The 20,299-nt window shown below is 41.6% G+C and overlaps 1 protein-coding gene across 1 annotated transcript in view; it reads right to left on the bottom strand.

The window, feature by feature from the left end:
- Positions 1 to 19,795, bottom strand: part of PHACTR2 (phosphatase and actin regulator 2) — a 222,528-nt gene extending 202,733 nt beyond the window's left edge. Inside the window, exon 1 of the mRNA XM_070376795.1 lies at positions 19,623 to 19,795. Within this exon, the coding sequence (XP_070232896.1) occupies positions 19,623 to 19,635 (13 nt within the window). The 5' untranslated portion in view covers positions 19,636 to 19,795. The remainder of the gene's footprint in view (positions 1 to 19,622) is intronic.
- Positions 19,796 to 20,299: the final 504 nt, after the last annotated feature.

Here is a 20,299-nt window from a genome sequence, read left to right as displayed (position 1 = left end):
AAATTCACACACTTGCTAGTGGAATTAAATCATTAGAGATACATTGATGTGATACAAAAGGGGACATAAAACAAAGTGCTCAGCTAAAGCTGAAATCACTATGTAGTATAGAACTTAATTTGATAAGTTATCAAATATTATTTGAATAAACCATCTAAGTAGTGGTGGAGTTTAAATTAAAACTTTAATATATCTCAAAATAAACACAGTTCTAGAGAAGACACTATCTTATTCTCTTGTATATATATGACTAAAAGTGTTAGTCGCTCAATTGTGTCTGACTCTTTGCAACCCTATGGACTGTAGCCTACCAGGCTCTCTGTCCATGGAATTCTGGAATGGGTTGTCATTCCCTTATCCAATGGATCTTCCCAACCCAGGGATTGAACCTGGGTCTCCTGCATTGCAGGCAGATTCTTTACTGTCTTGAGTCACCAGGGAAGCCCCATATGTGACCATATATATATATATATGTGTGTGTGTGTGTGTGTGTATATATATACACATACATACATACATAAATACATATATACACACACACTTTTGGTTTTTGTCTGCACTGAGCAGCATGAGGGATCTTAGTTCCCCAACCAGGGATCAAACCTGTGCTCCCTGCAGTGGACGCATGGAATCTTAACCACTGGACCATCAGGGAAGTCCTTGTGACCATATTTTTAACATGAGAGAAATAATGTACTCAGCAAGTATTTATAACAGGAGACCAAGGTAGTAATACTTCATTTGATTCCTGGTTCGTTATGGTATTTTTTTTTCAGCTCTCCATCTCTCATTTCTACTACTGCACTCAACTCTTAGACTCAGTGATAACTCAGATTCATCTCCCTGGCTGGATCACCCTCTGGCTTCTTGGCTCAGCCCTTCTAGAAGCCCCTCACCTGATCCAGTGCCCTCCAGGGGCTGGCCTCAAAGACAGTTTGAATGCCATGTTCCCATCCAGCAGACACAGAGTAGAGTTTACCCATCTGAATCCAACTATATGCCATGAAAACCAACTGCTTCCCTACAACTTGAACATGGATTGAGGGTATAATTCCAAGTTGCTTACTTTACCCATAAATCTCAAGTCCACTCTCAACACAGGAAGACAAAAAAAAAAAAATCTAGTTCAAATTAAAAAAAATTTTTTTTTAATTTAAAATTTTTGGCCACACTGTGCAGCATGCAGGATCTTAGTTCCCTGACCAGGGACTGAATCGTGCCCCCTGCCTTGGAAGCACAGAGTCTTAACCACTGGGTCACCAGAAGAAGTTAAAAAATCTAGCTGAAATGTTCTTATTGTGGTCATGTTGTTGTTTGGCCACTCAATTGTGTCTGACTCTTTTTGATCCCATGGACCGCAGCCCACCAGACTCCTCTGTCTTGGAGATTTCCCAGGCAAGAATACTAGAATGAGTTGCCATTTCCTTCTCCAGAGGATCTTCCCAACCCACAGATTGAACCTGTGTCTCTTTTGTCTCCTGCATTGGTGGGTGGATTCTTTACCATTAGCCCTGCATTGGGAAGCCCAGCAAATGAATCACGAGGACCAAATGCTTATAAGATAAGTATTAACAAGATTTCACAGCTAGTTCTGATGAATGAAAGAAGAAATTCAATAATAGCTTGTGTAGGGGCAGTGTGCAGAATGATGGTAAGACAGAACCTTCAAACCACTCATCCTAAAATACTGTGAGGTGGGGACCCACACCGTTACTATCTGAGGTGTATTTACTCAGGCTACTGGGCCCCACATGGCAGGGCAGTATAAGCTGTGCTGCTTTCTGGTTAACTGATGCAAAAACACAATGTACTGGCTTTTAAACATTTCTAAAGGCAGTGCATGCTTATTGTAAAAGCAAAACTCAGAAGACCTCAAACAAAATCGAAAAGTATGAAGTAAAATATAAACGTTCCCCCTCATTCCCCAGGGATTGAGAACGGCTAATAGCTTGGGATACACTCTTTCCAGGCATTGCTCATGAACCCACAAATTGTTTTTATAAATACAAAACTGGTTTCATATGCCATAATCACATTAAGTTATTTTTAACAAAAGCTCAGAACTATGTCTCTCTCATCCGGGTATTACATTTAAGTTTCTTCCCCACCTTCTAGGTATGAAGAGCAAGACACATTTAAGCTCAGTGATACGTTTTAGGTATTTTGAAAAAGCATTTCTCTTTCTGAGGCAAGCAATTGGAAATATTCATAGAAAATGGATAAGAAGTATCACTAGATTGCGCCCTTTTCCAGCTGAACTCTGGTTTCTTTTGCTCCTCATGTATGTGGAAGTTTTAGCTGTCTCATTCCTTTGATATACTCAAATCCTCCTTGAGGGAGTTAAAAAAACACAAAACCTTTGTTTAGTTACATGGTACGCTGTGAGATATCAAATTTAACACATATTTAACACATACTATAATTATTACACGTTCTAGCTTCCCCTGCAAGGAACCCCTACAAAAATTTACATTTAAAAATTAAAGATTTGAGGATATCCCTGGTGGTCCAGGGGTTACGACTTCACCTTCAAATGCAGGCGGTGTGGGTTTGATCTCTGGTGGGGGATCTAAGATCCCACATGCCTCGGGGCCAAAAAAACCCATAACAAAAAACAGAAGCAACATTGCAACAAATCCAATAAAGACTTTAAAAAATTCTAGATTTGGTTTAATGGGAGTCAAGCAGTGGCTCAGAAGGTAAAGAACCTGCCTGCAATGTGGGAGACATGGATTCAATCCCTGGGTTGGGAAGATCCCCTGGAGAAGGGAACGGTTACCCACTCCAGTAATCTGGCCTGGAGAATTCTATGGAAAGCGAAGCCTGGAGGGCTATAGTCTAAGGAGTTGCAAAGACTTGGACGCGACTAAGCGACTTTCAGCTTCATTTTCAAGCAGGAAAAAAAACCAAGATTCCCAACAACTACACCTGGAGGTATAAGGAGTTTACCAATAAGAATGTATAGATCCACCATCATCAGTTCAGTCAATCCTAAAGGAGATCAGTCCTAATTACTCTTTGGAAGGAGAGTAATTACTCTTTGCCATCATGGTGCTACATAAAACATTTTGCAGCTTAGTAACAATGGTGCAAGCAGTGAGTCAGCCAGTGTACACTAAGAACCTACTACTGTGTGCCACATACGGGGCTAGGCCTTAAGGAAACCAAGGAGGAGACAACTTTGCCCTTGAGCCACTGCTCAAGGCGTAGACCTGGATGATGGGGATAATGGAGGTAAGGGATCAACGACAATACAATGGTATGTTGGCCAGGAGAACTCAAGGAGTAGGTAACCCTGAAGTCAGGTGGAGAAGGGTTTCCAGATGGTGATAATGAACTAAGTGTCCTGAAAGATAAACAGGAATCCACCAGGTGAAGAACAGGGAAGAAACAGGGGACAAGGAAAAGAGCATGGTGCAAAGGAGAGAAGTAAGAAGACATAATATTGAGGGTGAGATGGAGAGCCAGGAGTGTCAGGGCCCAAGGCCATGTGATTAGAAAGTGAAAGTTGCTCAGTCATGTCCGACTCTGACCCAGGCCTGAATTCTCCAGGCCAGAATACTGGAGGGGGTAGCTGTTCCCTTCTCCAGGGGCTCTTCCCAACCCAGGGATTGAATCCAGGTCTCCTGCATTGCAGGCAGATTCTTTACCAGCTGAGCCACAGGGGAGCCCAAGAATACTGGAGTGGGTAGCCTATCCCTTTTCCAGAGGATCTTCCTGACCCAGGAATCGAACTGGGGCCACCTGCATTGCAGGCGGATTCTTTACCAACTGAGCTATCAGGGAAGCCATGTGACTAGAGGTGGAAGATGATGTCAATGACACAGGTTGTTGCTCTTATAAGCAGACGAGAACTTTGTGTGAGAACCTTGAATTTTCATTTTACCCTGACAGCATGGGCAAGATCAGTGAAGATTTTGTCAAAAACTAGGAAATAAATTGAACTGCCACTTAGTCTAAGTGAGTGTCAAAAAAATTCATGAGCTCCAGCTCACACACATGAACCACAGGAGAACTACTCAGGCCTCATGGGGTCTGTGTCCTATTACTTTGGATAAAAGGGTAACAGTCTTGGCGGTCTGGTTTCCTAGACCACAAAAGATAAGAAACAGCACATGCAAACATTTTTTATTTGGTATCTATATAAGATGATAGATGTTAACTAAAATGATTGTGATGATCATTTCACAAGATATATAAGCCAAGTCATGATTCTATACACCTTAACCTGATACAGTGCTCTTATATCAATTATATCTCAATAATACTGAAAGGAAAAAAGAAAGAAACAGCTCATGGAAAGGGAGGGGAATGGAACTGCCAGAAGCCAGTGCACTTAAAACAGCAAAAAGGGACAACCAAGCATCAGGAGATGCAAGGTCGGAGGGCAGGGGAGCCAGACCAGGCGTGGTGGGGCGCCCTCTCAACCACTTGAAAAGTAGCTGTCAGGATCAAATGAGTTCATATTTGTAAAGATTTAAAATGCATGTGGGCACTAAATGAGTCTGATGTTATGTTATACTTCTACTAGAGCCAAGTGTAATTAACCCTGTATTTCAGTGAGGAAAGTGAGCTCGTGGATGTGCCCAACACGCCATGCCAGTCTGTGGAAGAGACTCAGCCAGGAAACATATCCTCCTTTTCTGACTCTTGAGACTTGTTTCTTTCCATGACTCCAAATAGTAGAGTCTGTTCAACTGGAGAAGACAGGAAAGTGTGATGCACTTAGTTGCAAATATAAGAATGACTCTCATGCAAAATACAAACCCGAGAGTTGCTGGAGGGTGAGCACCCTCATTGCTGCTGGTCCCCTGAATCCTGTGCTGTTCCAGGGAGGATGCCACTGTGGTAACAAAATGCCCTTTCACACCAAGGGGGCTGGCGGTGTGTGGGACCTCAGCCCTGATCTCCTGAGTTTTTCTTGTTGAATAAGCCAGAATGAAACTTGTGCCACCCTCCCTAATGGCTTCTGTCGACCTGCTTCATAAGCTAGTATCTGCTTTGGTTTCTCTCTCTAATTTGCCCGATCCCCTACCCAATACTTCAGTCCCTACTCCAGAACTGGATCTCCATGCCCAATCTCTCTGAAAATGTTAGAGCTGCTTATTTGTTATACTCTTGCCCTTTCCCTGGGGGTTCATACTGCCTCCCACGTCTGCTCCCCACCTGCCATATAAACGCATGCCCTTCATATGCTTGGACTCCTCATTAATGAACTTCTACTGGAATTTCCAGCTGATTTCCAGTCTCCAACCACCTGATTGCATAGCCAAGTACAGACAGCTTCAAGATGACAGATCGGGACAGTTGTGTTTCATGGACACTGTCACCAAAGCCATTTGTCTGTCCTCCCCTGAGACAGCCTCTGTGGCCAGGACAAATATAACCACATTTCCCTGAAAAACAATATTGTATGCAACAAAAAGGGTAAATTGTGTTTGGCTTTCCTTCTGCATAAAAGTCAATGGGAATCAGATTTGGCATGGCCCATGCCTCATGAGTTGGCAAATGGCCAAGCATATCCTCAACCAGACATGCTTTTTATATGTCAATACAACTTTTCCCGTGGTGCGGTTAAGCTATGCATGAGGCTGATCTCCGAAAATAAATACTAAATACACTTCTTTGCCTTAGTTTCAGATCTGTAAAAGTAGAACTGATCACCTGAAATGTTTACATAATTCACTGGAGAACTGTGAGAAATGAACTATATTTGTTAGCATTTTTGAAGATGAAAGGGATATTATTGAAGCATGTACAGTATTTCAAAAAAAAATCACTTATTTCTCAGTTTGTGTTAAAAAAAAAAAAAGTTCTGTGGGACTCAATTTTCTTTTAAAATTACCCAAGAACCCAAAAGTACATTAGGAATTTTTGTACTTTTGAAGGTCCATGAAAACCTTCTTTGGAACTGCTAGGGACAAAGCCCCATGTCTGTCAGCAAAAAGGACACCTCCGTTAAGAGAAGATTAGAATTGTGATGAAAACTGATACAAGCCAGAAAATTTTAAAGTTACCGGTGGTGCTTCATTCTAAATGTATGCCACGGATCTCCTGGTTCTCTACAAAGTCTGGATTTTAAAGACAAAGCTGGCTTTTGTCTTCAACCCTCAGGCCTTTTTCAACTAGAGTCATAGTCACACAATTATTTAAACAAATGTATTTGAACTTTCTTAAGATAAAAGACTGATTCTTAGGTTAATGAGTGTTGTAAAATGCTTGTTGTTTGAGCAAGTGGGTTTGCTCCACCTACTGACATCTGTTCCCGTAAACACCAGACAAGCATCGCAGGTACTGTGAAAATACAAGTCTCGCAGGGGACACTAAGATATTTTTGCTCTTGCTGGCTCATGCTGGCTATTCTCATAAGTCAAGACTGGCCATCTTTCCTTTAATAAGGGGATATGGTTGGTGTTTAGTCACTAAGTCGTTTCTGACTCTTTCTTGGCCCCATGGACTATAGCCACCAGGCTCCTCTGTCCATGGAATTTCCCAGGCAAGATACTGGAGTGGGTTGCCATTTCCTTCTCCAGGGGGTCTTCCTGACCCAGGGATCAAACCTGCATCTCCTGAATTGGTGGGCAGATTCTTTACCACCAGAATTCAGATTCTGAGCCACCAGAGAAACCCTTAATAAGGGGATACCCTTATTTTAAATGCCCTGAGTTAAGCTGCTTGTAAAAATAGATGGTTGCCAATTTCCATTGCTAAGAAAATCACACCCAAGTATATGAAAAGCAAACAGAGGCAGGGAGCAGGTGATAAAGTAAAAGCAAGTTGGGCAGGTGAAGTTTCAAGGACGTCGCAGTCAAGGCGCTCTTCACAGGGGAGAGGGTAAAGAGAACACGGTCTTACCTCCCCTCCCGGGCAACTGCCTCACTGAAAGATGCTTCTTTGTTTACAGCTTGGTGAAGGTCTCCAATAGGATCTATCAGAGCAATCTTGTAAATAGCACGAGATCTTCATGATTCTAGTAATAATGTGATTTCATAATGACAACAATCAAGTATCTTAAAAATACACAAAGCAGTGAAACTTGCTCTGTCTGAGCAGCTTTGTTAAAAGTCCCTTAGACCAACAATGAGTCTCACCAGTATGCAGTATATCCATGAGATATTCTTTATACAGCTGTCCTTTCTCCCCATGGGAGATTCTAGATTGGGACTGGGTTGGCAATAGATAGATTTCTTCCTCTTATATTGTGTGTGTGTGCTTAGTCACTCAGTCATGTCCAACCCTTTGCAACCCTATGGACTGTAGCCGGCCAGGCTCCTTTGTCCATGGGGATTCTGTAGGCAAGAATATTGGAATGAGTTACCATGCCCTCCTTCAGGGGATCTTCCCGATCCAGGGATCGAACCTGTGTCTCCTGCGATTCCTGCATTGCAGGTAGATTCTTTAGTGCTGAGCCACCAGGGAAGCCCAGATAGATAGATAGATAAACAGGAAGATAGGTAGACAAACAGGGAGATGATACAACAGGTAGATAGACAGATTTTAATTCCATAAGTGATTCTGATGAGCTCCCCACTGCTTGTCTTAAATGGTAAGTGGCTACATCACTCAACTGCCAGTATAAATTAATTCATGGTTTCTATGTAAGTAGGAGCACAAAATACAAGATACACCTCAGGCTTTATTTCAGCCAGGTTATTCCTTTGCCCTCTTATTGAACATGTATCTTCCTTCAGATGCTCCACTGGGGGATGAACTTATGAAGAAGACAGCCCTGTCCTTTGGTGTACGTGGCCTACTGCAAAGGGTAGACACACAGAAGAGCATCGTAGCACACCCGGCAAGTGTGGAAGGCGGGGGAGAGTGTTCGTTGCAGTAGAGAAAAGAGAAGACTGATTCTATCCCAAGAAATTGCAGAAGGATCCACAGAGGAGGGGACAGTGGAGTTGGGACTTATTCAATGAGGAGGTGTTTCAAACTGGTGAGGGATGGCCACAATGGGGGGTCCACACAGAAGGATCAACATGTTTAATGATGTGTGTTTTGGGGGTGTACTGAGAAGTACAGGGTGGCCAGACTACACTCTGTGAGAGTGAGGGGGGTGGGGAGAAGAGGCAGGAGGCGGAGCAGGGGGGGCCATGAGTTGGGGGGATATCAGGAATGTGGTGCAGGGGTGACATCACCGCAAAACCGGGATGGGGATCCCTCAGAGCCTTCAATACTAGATGCTTCATTTGCAAAAAAAACACTCAGAGCTTAACACCCTCTGCCATACTTTTTCAAGTGATGCTCATGACCATATGAGATAATTACATTTAACATTATAAAAGACGATTTTAATGAATTTTGTTGTTTCCACTAAGCGTTCTATATTAAGCTTTGTGTAAAAAGCACCACTTATTAACCAAAATACTCAGAAAAGCAAACTGTTGAATCAGCTCCATGCTTTAATATTTAAGGTCACAGTCAGTTCAAAATGATCTGAAACTCATTTTGGTGTGTGCATGTTTGGAGAGGGGACTCTAAGGTGTTCAGGACCTATTTCTCTATCACTAAAAAGCAGGATGCCTGTGGTGACTGGTGAGTCACATGATACAGCAATCAGGGCATCAGTGTTTAATAGTGGCTCTGACCCAGCCACTTGGCACAGATACACAGCTAGGGATGGTTAAATCGTAGCCGTGCTCTTTGGGGTCTAATAATGTACCTTTTCTATTAGATAAAACTAGACAAGGGATGTTTAACATCTCTTATTAGTTAAAACCCACATGTAAAGTCTCACCAGAGAACGTTTCTGCTGCTATGGTGAATTGTTACTCAATATTTAATTTGCTAGGGAGACACTGGAGAAGGAAAGAAGCTTCCCAATTAGGACGTCTCTCCACACCGCCTTCTTCGATCAGGTCCGCATACTCCCAAAGGACGGATTACAGAAAGCCAGGACTCAGCTTGCTGAGCTCCTCTACTGCTGTTGTCTTCCCGAAGCAGTCCTTTGCCTCTTCTGCCCTTCTCTTTCAGCTGTTTCCTCAGAGGTCTCTTCACCTGGCCAGCCTCACAGTCCACCCGGAAACAGATAATTCGCAAGCACAAATCCTCAGCTAGACTGGCCTACTCTTTGTGGGAAGAAAGAGGGAGGTGAGAAAGAAGAAGAGGAGAAGAGAGAGGAAGGGGGTGAAGAGCTGGTTGCTGACTTCTGCAAGGTAGCGATTTTTATGAATAGATGTCTGAAACAGTCATTCTCATCTGGTTGCCCATTAGAATAGCCTGAGGAGCTTTTAAACAAAGCCCAGTATCCCGACTCCACTCCAGGGATGTGATCGAATTTGCCCAGGGTGGGGCCCAGCGATGGATATACTGTATAAGCTCTCCAGGTGCATCTACTGGATGGCCGCAGTTGAGAACTCTAATTCTTTAACTCTTTGGAGGACACAACAAATGTCCATGGTGTGTTAACTACCGTCAAGATGCTTAAAGACTGGGAAGAAAAGCCTGAAATGGGAGGGGGGCTCCTCTCAGAGAGGCCACCAAGAGGTACAAAACTGTGCGGGGAGTTCTTCTGTGCTGCAAGGAAAGGCAGGGCCTCGAGACCTACGGGAAGACACACTGAAGGTGGGATGTGTGCTGGGCCTTGAAACAAGAGCTGGGTTTTCGTCAGGTTCTCTCTCCTCATCCCCACAGCCACACCACAGTCTAGACCCTTCTCAACGGATTTCATTTCCAGGGGGTTTCCTTTCCTGCTTGTCCCCCGTCTGTCCTTCCCAGGGTTATGCCTTGAAACCATCAGTCCTGTCTCACCACTGTTGTTGTCAGTCTCTCAGTCGTGTCCGGCTCTTTGCAGCCCCTTTGACTGCAGCACGCCAGGCTTCCCTGTCCTTCGCCATCTCCCGCTGTTTCACCATGACTCTGCCCAAAACTTACTGGTAGAATAAAAGCCAAGCCACAGGTTTTTCCTGCTAGGCCTGAGGCCCCCTTATGAACTTCACAGCACTCGTTCCAACCCAAGCATTTTATCTATTCCTTCTTAAATTCTGCTTTCTCTGCTAGAATGAATTTCCACGACGACAAGCTCTGTTTCATTCGTTCGTACCCACACCGACTGGCACAGGACCTAGCATAGAGTGAGTGACCAGGAAATATTTCCTGGATGTAAGGAAATAAGAGTGACTGAGGAACTTCCCTGGCAGTCTAGTGGCCAAGACTCCACCGTCCAATGCGTGGGGTGTGGGTTCAATCCCTGGTCGGGCAACTAAGGTCCCACATGCCACAGGGGCATGGGCCATAATTAGAAAGCAAAACAAAAACAAAAAGTGACTGAATACGAGGAGGAAAGGCTAGTCAAGGTGGGGAGAACAAGGGTAAGAAAAGGGAACACGCACGCGTGTTTGTGTCTGCAGAAGAGAGAGTAGGACAGCCCAAGGGGAGCAGAGCGTACTCTGGAAATAAGCAAATCACGTTTAGTCAGGTCCCCGTAGCGACAGATGTCAAGGCTTGAACTTCATACCTGTTAAGGTGTAAAAACTGCCCGAGGACTGAATGATCCAGGGCTAAAAAAGGAAATGTTTCTAAAGCACAAAAAGTAATGAGGCATAATTTTAGTTACTGTATATAATCAGAAGATTAAGTATTTGGAAAAAAATTGGCTTATGTGAGGAAATTCAAACTAATTTTGGGGAGATAGATAACTGGATGTTAGAGAATTATCTTCAATTAAGCTATTGTTCAGAGCTACTTATCAAAACATTGCAAATACTTTAATCAAACAGTATATCAAACAGTATACTAATCTCTTTGAAACTATGGCTTCTCTTGACATATATGTTAAAATTTAAATAAAGGAGAGTATTATTTCTCAGCACGTTTTTTCAAATCTTAGAGTGGCTCACAGGGAAGTACAGAATTTGAAAAGAATTAATGTGATGTAAGATCTCGTTGTTCACAGGTGTAAAAAGAGATGTAACCATGACTATTCTGTGACCTTCTCTCTAACCACTATTTCACGGAAAGAAGATGAAAGGGTCGAATTCTCCAGTTGTCCAGAATAATGTCTCTGCACTTAATTTAAATACCACTTAAAAATTCTTTCATGTTTCTTCTCATAATTTCTGTTAATGATCCTAAGATTATCACATTCTTCAAGCGAAAATTTTTGAATACCTTTTTCATAGTGGTAACAAATTTCACAGGTGGACTCTATCAAAAAGCATTCTATTTTACAAATTGTCATAACTGTATGAATGTTTATGAAAAAAAAAACACTTCAATTATCTTTTTCTTACCCATGTACTGACTTTTAGAGAAGGGAATGGCAACCCATTCCAATATTCTTGTCTGGAGAATTCCACGGACAGAGGAGCCTGGCAGACTACAGTCCATGGGGTTGCAAGAGTTGGACATGACTGAGTGATTAACACACACACACACACACACACACACACACACACTGACTTCTACCAAATAAAGTGCATAGATAGAAGATCATCTCTGACCTTGGTATTTAAAGAAGAATTTCCTTTTGGAAAAATTGCTCTGGACTTATTAAATGATGGGCCTTCTCAGGCGGTGCAGTGGTAAAGAATCCACCTGCCAATCCAGGAGATGCAGAAGATTCAGGTTCAATCCCTGGGTCGGGAAGATTCCCTGGATCAGGAAATGGCAACTCAATCCAGTATTCTTGCCTGGAGAATTCCATAGACAGAGGAGCCTGGCAGGCTACAGGCCATGGGGTCACAAAGAGCTGGACTCTAAGCACACACAATTAAATGACATTTGACTTATTTTTAAAATATTTATCATGTGCATACTGCATCCCAGATATTGTCCTTGATGCTATGGAAGATACAAAATGAAGAATTCTCACTCTCAAAACAAAGTAACAGCATGAATACTGCTGGGTTGAATTTTGCTAATGTAAAAAAGGGTTGGACTTGAGTTTATAAATCACCTATTTACTGAGTGAGCTCTTACTTAGTCTGTTTCCTCACATATAACTTGGGGAAAATAACATTAACTTACAACTGGATTGCAAGAATTAATGATATCAGTTCAGTTCAGTCACTCAGCCGTGTCTGACTCTTTGCGACCCCATGGACTGCAGCACGCCAGGCTTCCCTGTCCATCGCCAACTCCCGGAGCTTGCTCAAACTCATGTCCATCAAGTCGGTGATGCCATCCAACCATCCCACCCTCTGTCATCCCCTTTTCCTCCTGCCTTCAATCTTTTCCAGCATCAGGGTCTTTTCCAAAGAATCAGTTCTTCGCATCAAGTGCCCAAAGTATTGGAGTTTCAGCTTCAGCATCAGTCCTTCCAATGAATATTCAGGACTGATTTCCTTTAGGATGGACTGGTTTGATCTCCTTCAAGTCCAAGGGACTCTCAAGCATCTTCTCTAACACCACAGTTCAAATTAATGATACAATCTATAAAAAATAAGTAAATTGGTGCCTACAACATAATAGGCATTTTAAAAAAGTAAGTTCTCTTCCTTTGAGGACATTTGACATTGAGTTAAATAGGATTTGCCTTTGTTATATATGTTCTTGATACCTGACTTACAAAGCAGACCTCTGAAATTAACTTTTTACATATAAAATCTGTCATCAATCTTCAATAATTCATGTGAAATGTTAGTTTGGATAAATAAAATCTGCACATTGCTTCTAATCTCATAGATGTAATTGAATCCCACTCATTTCCAAAGCAGGTTTGAGTCCCAGCTCCCTTCCCTTCCCTATTTCATCTGATGGTGATGTTAACAAGCAGAGAAGTGCCCCAAAGCCTAGAAACAAGGAACAAGAAGAGAAATCCTGGACAGAGCTGACACAAATATTTAATTTCTAAAGAATCAAGCACCAATATTTATACAAGTAAATAGTTTGCTAGTTCCTTCAAATGACTTCTATATTGGGAAACAGGAAGTTGAAAAGAATTCAGTTAAGAATAAGATGATAAAGGACAGCAAAAATGAGAATGAAGGAACTTTAACAGTGATCCTCAAATCTGGGTTATACACTTTGTAACTAGGCATCCCCAGGAAAACCTATAGTTAATACAACTGAGACATGCTGCCATTGGTATCCATCTTGGGAATTCACAATGTATATTCGCACAGGCTAGAATTTACATGTCCATTCTATTAGCACGTTTAAAAATCTGTTTAACACTGTTAAACTCAGAAATTCCCCAAACTGTCCAAATACTAAATTCTGTTTCTGCACGTGGTTGTGAGCACAGGAAGGGGAAGGGGTGAGACTTGATTAATATTCTGTGGAATTAATATGCAATGGCATATAATTCAGAAAATGTTAGATTATTGATTTCTTCTGTCTGCCACAAAAATGCATCCTTGCTGGTTCTTTATGTCTTTTCTTCACCCAAGAAAACCATTTGATGAGAATTCCTATTTTATCTTATGGATATAGAAATATTAGAATTTGTTTTGCCTTTGGAAAGATGAGTGGTTGCAAAGGAAACAAACTCTCAGAACTAATATCAGTGATCTGAAAGCAAAAAAAAAAAAAAAAAAACTAAAACAAAACCCAAAACTTTGTTTTAGAAACAAAGACTTTCTTCTGCTTCTGCCAAGACACTGTTAAGCCAAGTCTGCCAGTTCATTCTCGAGAGGCCAAAGTTATTGTACAATTAGAGTTAAAAACTACTAAAATGACTCTTTTAGGGTACTTCTATGTTTTAACACAAATCTATTTTTCCATTTGGCATTTTTGTTTTAAAGGACAGGAATTTCTATAATAATATTGGCATTTTGCAAACAGATGTTCCAAAGAGCAGATTACTTATATTTTAATCTCTCCCTTAGAAATAAGTCTTTATATGAATCCTGGGTGCTCTTAGAAATATTTATTTGATAAACTATGAAATGCTACAGTAGCACCATAAATCACAATAAATTCAAAGGAAAATGCTATAATTATAAGTTTTATAGCTAATAAAATGTTCAATCAGATGGTAAAGAATCTGCCTGCAATGCAGAAGACCCAGCTTCAATCCTTGGGTTGGGAAGATCCCCTGCAGAAGGGAACGGCCACTCACTCCAGTATTCTTGCCTGGAAAATTCCATGGACCGGGGGGCCTGAAGGGCTATGGTTCATGGGGTAGCAAAGAATAGGACACGACTAAGCAACTAACATTTATATAAGGAGGATTTCAGAGAATGAGAATGAATTTCTTTTTTAATTAAAAAAGAAATATGTTCTAATTTTTATTGTTTGTCCCCCTACATTAAGGTTGATAATCAAAGAATCCACTCACAAGTACATATATAAAGTATATATTATATTGTGCTGTTCTGTGCTTAGTCGCTCAGTTGTGTTTCACTCTTTGTGACCCCATGGACTGTAGCCTGCCAAGCTCCTCTGTCCATGAGGATTTTCCAGGCAAGAATACTGGAGTGGGTTGTCATGCCCTCCTTCAGAGGATGTTCCCAACTCAGCGATCAAACTCAGGTGTCCCACACTGCAGACAGATTCTTTACCATGTGAGCCACTAGGGAAGCCCAAGAATACTGGAGTTGGTAAGCCTCACCCTTCTCCAGGGGATCTTCCCAACCCAGGAATTGAACCAGGGCCTCCTGCACTGCAGAGCTACCAGGGAAGCACATATATTACATTCAGTTCAGTTCAGTTCAGTCGCTCAGTTGTGTCCGACTCTTTGTGACCCCATGAATCGCAGCACGCCAGGCCTCCCTGTCCATCACCAACTCCCGGAATTCACTCAAACTCATGTCCACTGAGTCAGTGATGCCATCCAGCCATCTCATCCTCTGTCATCCCCTTCCCCTCCTGCACCCAATCCCTCCCAGCATCAGAGTCTTTTCCAATGAGTCAACTCTTCACATGAGGTGGCCAAATATGCAAATATATGCATATATAATATGCAGCTATATATATGATGTAACATTGTATTTCTAAAAAGTGTCATGGTTAACACAATTATAAATACTAAGACAAGACATCATTAAAGCAGGGGATTAGAGGGGAAATTTTTAATTGCACCTGATAGTTTTCAAACAGCCAAATGTCCTAGAAAGCATTCATCTTAAATTAATTCACACAAATATTTGCTCCATTAGGTAACCATTCTCCTGTATTACCTTCTTCAGTTCTTCAGGAACTTAGTGATAACAGGCTGAGTGTGAAGGTAAATTCTCCTACGAAAGTTTTGAACCAGTTAGAAATGAAATGTCTTTGTGCCTACATTTTCTTATATAACAGCCTGGCCTTTACCTAAATTATTTCAGCGCTTAGGGGCATGTTTCTCTGGGCCTGGTCTTATCTCCATCTGTGTTGAAAAGATTTTCAAGAAGCATTTGAAAATCTCCTTTTTCTCTACTATACCACAGGGTGGGTGGAGAAAAAACAGGAAAGCATTAGTTGCTGTCTGGTTCATTGGGCTGAATTAAACAAAGCATATGCAAAATAGAAAAGATTTTAAATTGGCAGTAAAAAACAAGCAAACAAATAATCCTGCAATATCTCAAATCCATGCTTAGTAAGGAATTATGTATGTGTGTATGTGTATATATATACCTTTTACTGTATTAAAAAGTCATCATAAATAGTTACTAAGACTAGTGGGTCACACAGAGGTGTTTCAAAGCCAACAGTTTCAAGATGGAACTCATTATTTTTCCCTTAAAATTCCTCTTGTGTTCCTACAGTACAGGACTATGGCTTAGGTTCTCAAAACTAGAATCCTCAGAAGTTTTCTCATTTGCCTGCCCTATCCACTTATCATGCTCTACTGATCTGTACCCAGGCCACCCCTCAATCCCACCCCCATGGCACCACCCACATCAATTTCCAATCACACTCTTGGGACAGCCACCCAACTGGCCTCTGCTATAGCTGCCACCTTTCCACACCACCACTGCACTGCTAGAGCCATCCTGCTGCTGCTGCTAAGTCGCTTCAGTCGTGTCCGACTCTGTGCAACCCCAGAGATGGCAGCCCACCAGGCTCCCCCGTCGCTGGGATTCTCCAGGCAAGAACACTGGAGTGGGTTGCCATTTCCTTCTTCTACTAGAGCATATATTTGTTCATCAAGCAGCCCTGCTTCAGTTTCTCTGATGGTTCTTTCAACAGTCAACATGTGTTCAACATTGCCATAATTCAGCCATTGTAACAAAAGCTTTACACATATTATCTTATTTCTCTTCATGACAATCCTATGAGATGGATACAATTATCACTGGCACTTACAGATGAGAAAATCAATGCATACAGAATTTATATAGCTTGTTCATGGTCACTGGGAGAGCAGACGGCAGAACCAACGTCCATCTCAGATTATCAGATGCTCTTGATGGCTCCATTATAAACCTTCCTTCAGTCTGGTTCCCAAACAACTCTCCGGTCTTTTTTGCAAGGAGATCATAGACTATGAACCTCTCACATTCAGGGATTGTACATCAAGGATCATAAGCCCTCCAGCCACTGGCTAGGATGTAAGATGAGGGCTTAGGGCTGTCAGAACTGCTACCTGCCCTCCAAATGAGTGTGCCTCTTTCAATACACATGGTTACAGAAATATCTTGATTCCAAGCAAGAAAAAATTAGTTCACACATGCTGCAGAACTTCTTATACCACTCTGCCGCTGTAGAATGAAGAATCAGATTTCAAGCCATTGCTTTTCAGAGGTTAATCACACACGACTAACCAACTTTGCCTCAGCATCTCTCTCCACAACTAATTCACTCATGACAGTCATTTGATGAAGGCCAGGCAGAGAGGAAGCCAAGGGACACAAGTGCGGCGACAGAGCAATGGGGACCGAAGATGTGATCATAGGTTTGTTTTTATAAAAACGACCATCCATCTGAGTTATTAGAGAATTTACACGAAGAGATAGTCATATGAAAAGGAAAAAAAGAAGAAAAGGTTACATATTGTTAAGCCTGCCTTGACATATTCCACATACACTGTTTGATAAATATTTTATTGTTATTCCAGGAAAAGCTTTTAAAGGAATGTATAAGCCAGCAATTATGGGGAAGGGATGTCTCCTTCTCAGAGATAGTAGGAATGTCAGTTCTTGCTTCTAAAGAGAGGGTGAACACACTCACCCCTGGCAAACTTGCTGAAATGAACATATATTCATTGAAAGAGCCAGAAGTCCCAGGCAGCCATCCTTTCTTATTTGTTAATAATAGAAAAAACACACAAATAGCTCTAATGCAGCCTCTGTGTGATCTGAATAAATAAAAGGCACTCAGCTCATGTGTAGTAATCGTTGCGCTTTTTTTTTCTAACAATTATCCAAATCCCAACACAGAAAGCCTTTCTGGAAGAAAGCCTGACTCCTTAGAGCTGATGGTCCAATCGGCAGGACTGGTGCTCAGCTCTTAACTGCTGGCCTCTGTTATCAGGGCCTGAACCCATCTCTGATGGGAAAAATTTAGGCAGACAACATCATTATTTTGTTTAAATTAAATGGGAGAAATTGCAGTACTCCAAGTTAATTGGGTGTTTTGGTATGATGTTAAAGATATTTTGAGGGTTTTTCCTTTTTGGCCACTTACCAGTACCATCTCAAATGCCTTCCTTATAGTCAATACAATGTATCGAAAGGGTGTGTGTGTGTGTGTGTGTGTGTGTGAGAGAGAGAGAGAGAGAGAGAGAAAGAGAAATAAATGTTTACATTGCCCTCCTATAAGACAGGCTGCTTACATCATCATGAAATTACCATGAAAAGTGATCGGTAGCAGCCAATTCACCATTATAAGAAAGATGTTATTTCTGAAATATTTTTAAAATGTCACTTAAAATCCTGTTATTCCACTTATAGGTATACATATCCAAATCTGAGATTCCACCTAAAATTTGAAATGATATAGAGATTGCTGCTTTAAAAGCCACTTGACACAGGGCCTAAATATTCTTAAACATGTCAGGAGCAGAGGTATTTTATGAATGGCATTTAAAACCATAATCAAGTATAAAATTGTGACAACACTTATCCCCCTAAGCTATGGTTAGCCAAAAAGTAAATCATAACCTTTAGCATTTTTTTAAACCTACAAAAAGTCTGCTACAGTAGTTTCTTTCTTTTTCTTAAATGGCCTTTAAATAAATATATGAGTCAGTTAAAAGCATTTGCTTGAATTAAAGTGATAATTCTGCCAGGACATCAGTATAATTAATTGTGGGTGGCAGGAGTTTTAAATGAGGTGAAATTAGGGATTTTGGTTTGTTTATTTATTTTTTACTCACTCTCCTGCTGTAACTAGAAAAGCTTTTGGTTGATCTTGAAATTGTGCCTTGTCATGGAATATCATATCTACATGCTTTTATGATAAGCACTATGGCAAATTTTTTTCATGATCAAGATGGGGGAAGAATGCATATGCATCAACCCAGGCTCTTCCTCCCTACTACTACTACTACTATTACTACTACTACTATACACACAGGCACACACACACACACACACACACACACACACACACACACACACACATATGCACACACACACATATGCACACACACACATACACACACACACAGCCTAATATGTGTGTGTTTCACAACCCTCAATGTTCATCCCAACATAGTATCCCAATTTATTTCAATGCTTTCCATGTCAAATACAAAATTATTTTAGTTACAGAGTTTGACTCCTGGTAAGTGATTTCACAAAAGACCTCAAAACACTCTGTCTTCAAAATTTTTGCTTGCCTGCAATACCTGCGCCAAGCCCTGAAACAGCTACATTTCATAAACAAACATGTTTTCCAAAAAATGGGGGGGGGGTCTTACTGTGTACAATGTGTTTTACATGATGCATTATTCTCTTAGCAGAGCTGACTGCATCTCAGGAGCTACAGGCATTGCTGTAAAACAGACACCAGCAGAGGAACTGAACTAATACCCTTCAGGAGGCAGAGGATCCATAACACAGTTGGGAGAATTCTGCTTTAAGTGTCAGCAACCCTGAAATAGGAAGTAATCCCATAGTGTGTATCATCTAAAAGTTCAATATAGCAAAGGCAAGAGAGAAAGTTCTGCCTGAGAAGCAGTTTTATGCTAATCATTTGACTGGCATTAGAATACTTCTGTAGTCACGCATGTCTAGCTGTCAAGTAAAGATGTTAAAAACCAACACATTATTAAAAGGTGCGTGATTGGCCCCTAATGTCTGTACACTGAAACTAAAACATCGGACGATCCTGAGACATTTCCTACACTGCATCTAACATGAAGACTAATCATCGGACACAAGAATTCGTCTGCTGTGACACTCTACATCTTGTAACGGTGAAAAAACGTTTTTGTTCAGCTCATTAACACCATCTACCTTTTGCCCCCACCTCCTGCCCTTAGTACTAGTTTTATCATTCACTACATGCCCTTTTCACCCACTGTTCTGAGCACAAAAGAATCAAACAGCACACAAGCCTGCAGCCGAAATAACAGTGCAGTCTTCCAAAAGGTGAATGTGGAATTACAATCCGCGTTCCCAATTCCTGAACTTGCAAGCAAACACTAATTGCCTTGTGGACAATGCAGCAGGGTTAACCCATTGTATAGCTCCCGGTCCTGAACCTTTCAGGGCAGAATAAGACCAACAGACAGGCAAACCTTCCGCCGCAAGGGATGGAGACAGCAAACGAGCCCCAGAGGCTGTGAAGAAGGACATGCTTGCTTTACCTACCGGCATTGTCCATGTCTCAGGAGTGACGAGTTCTGGAGCCTGGCAGCTAGGAAGCCCGGCTCCTCTCCTGGCTAACGAAGCACCCTGCCCTTCTGCTGATTATCAGTCCTTGCTGGCACACAGAGCATACTTCATGCACTGTCTGCAGGAGACACCGCCAGGAAATTTATATCTCCAAGGATGACAAACAGCCATTAGCTCCATTACGGGCTGATTAAGAGAGACTGAGCCTATCAAGTGGGTACTTGAATCCACTGGGGTTTTCACCTCTGTTCCAAGCAAGGGAGGGAAAAAAAAAACACTGCAATGTGGAGTGTATTGCACATTTCCAAAAAGCAGCGCACATGCTGCGCAGAGCACAGTGCTTTTCCAAAAGATGCCAGAGCAAACACGAACAGAAAGAGGCACAGATAACTAAAAGGTAGAAAGAAATCTTTTTTAAAAAATGCAATAAATTATCCTTCGTTGGGGACTAATCTAAACATGGTCCAGCCTTTATTACTGACATCACGGGATGACTGGGCAACTTTTCCATTTAGAATCTTAAAGTTTATTTTCAGTTATTGTTGTTGCTGTTGGGGGTGGGCAAGGAACAGCAGATCCAGCATTCTAAAATAAAGGCCATCTGTAATATTTCTGCTCTACATACATACTAATAAGGTAAGTATTTTCATTTC

The sequence above is a fragment of the Bos mutus genome, chromosome 9, assembly GCF_027580195.1.
Source record: "Bos mutus isolate GX-2022 chromosome 9, NWIPB_WYAK_1.1, whole genome shotgun sequence".
Taxonomy (NCBI): domain Eukaryota; kingdom Metazoa; phylum Chordata; class Mammalia; order Artiodactyla; family Bovidae; genus Bos; species Bos mutus.
This window is presented reverse-complemented; position numbering and strand designations above follow the sequence as displayed.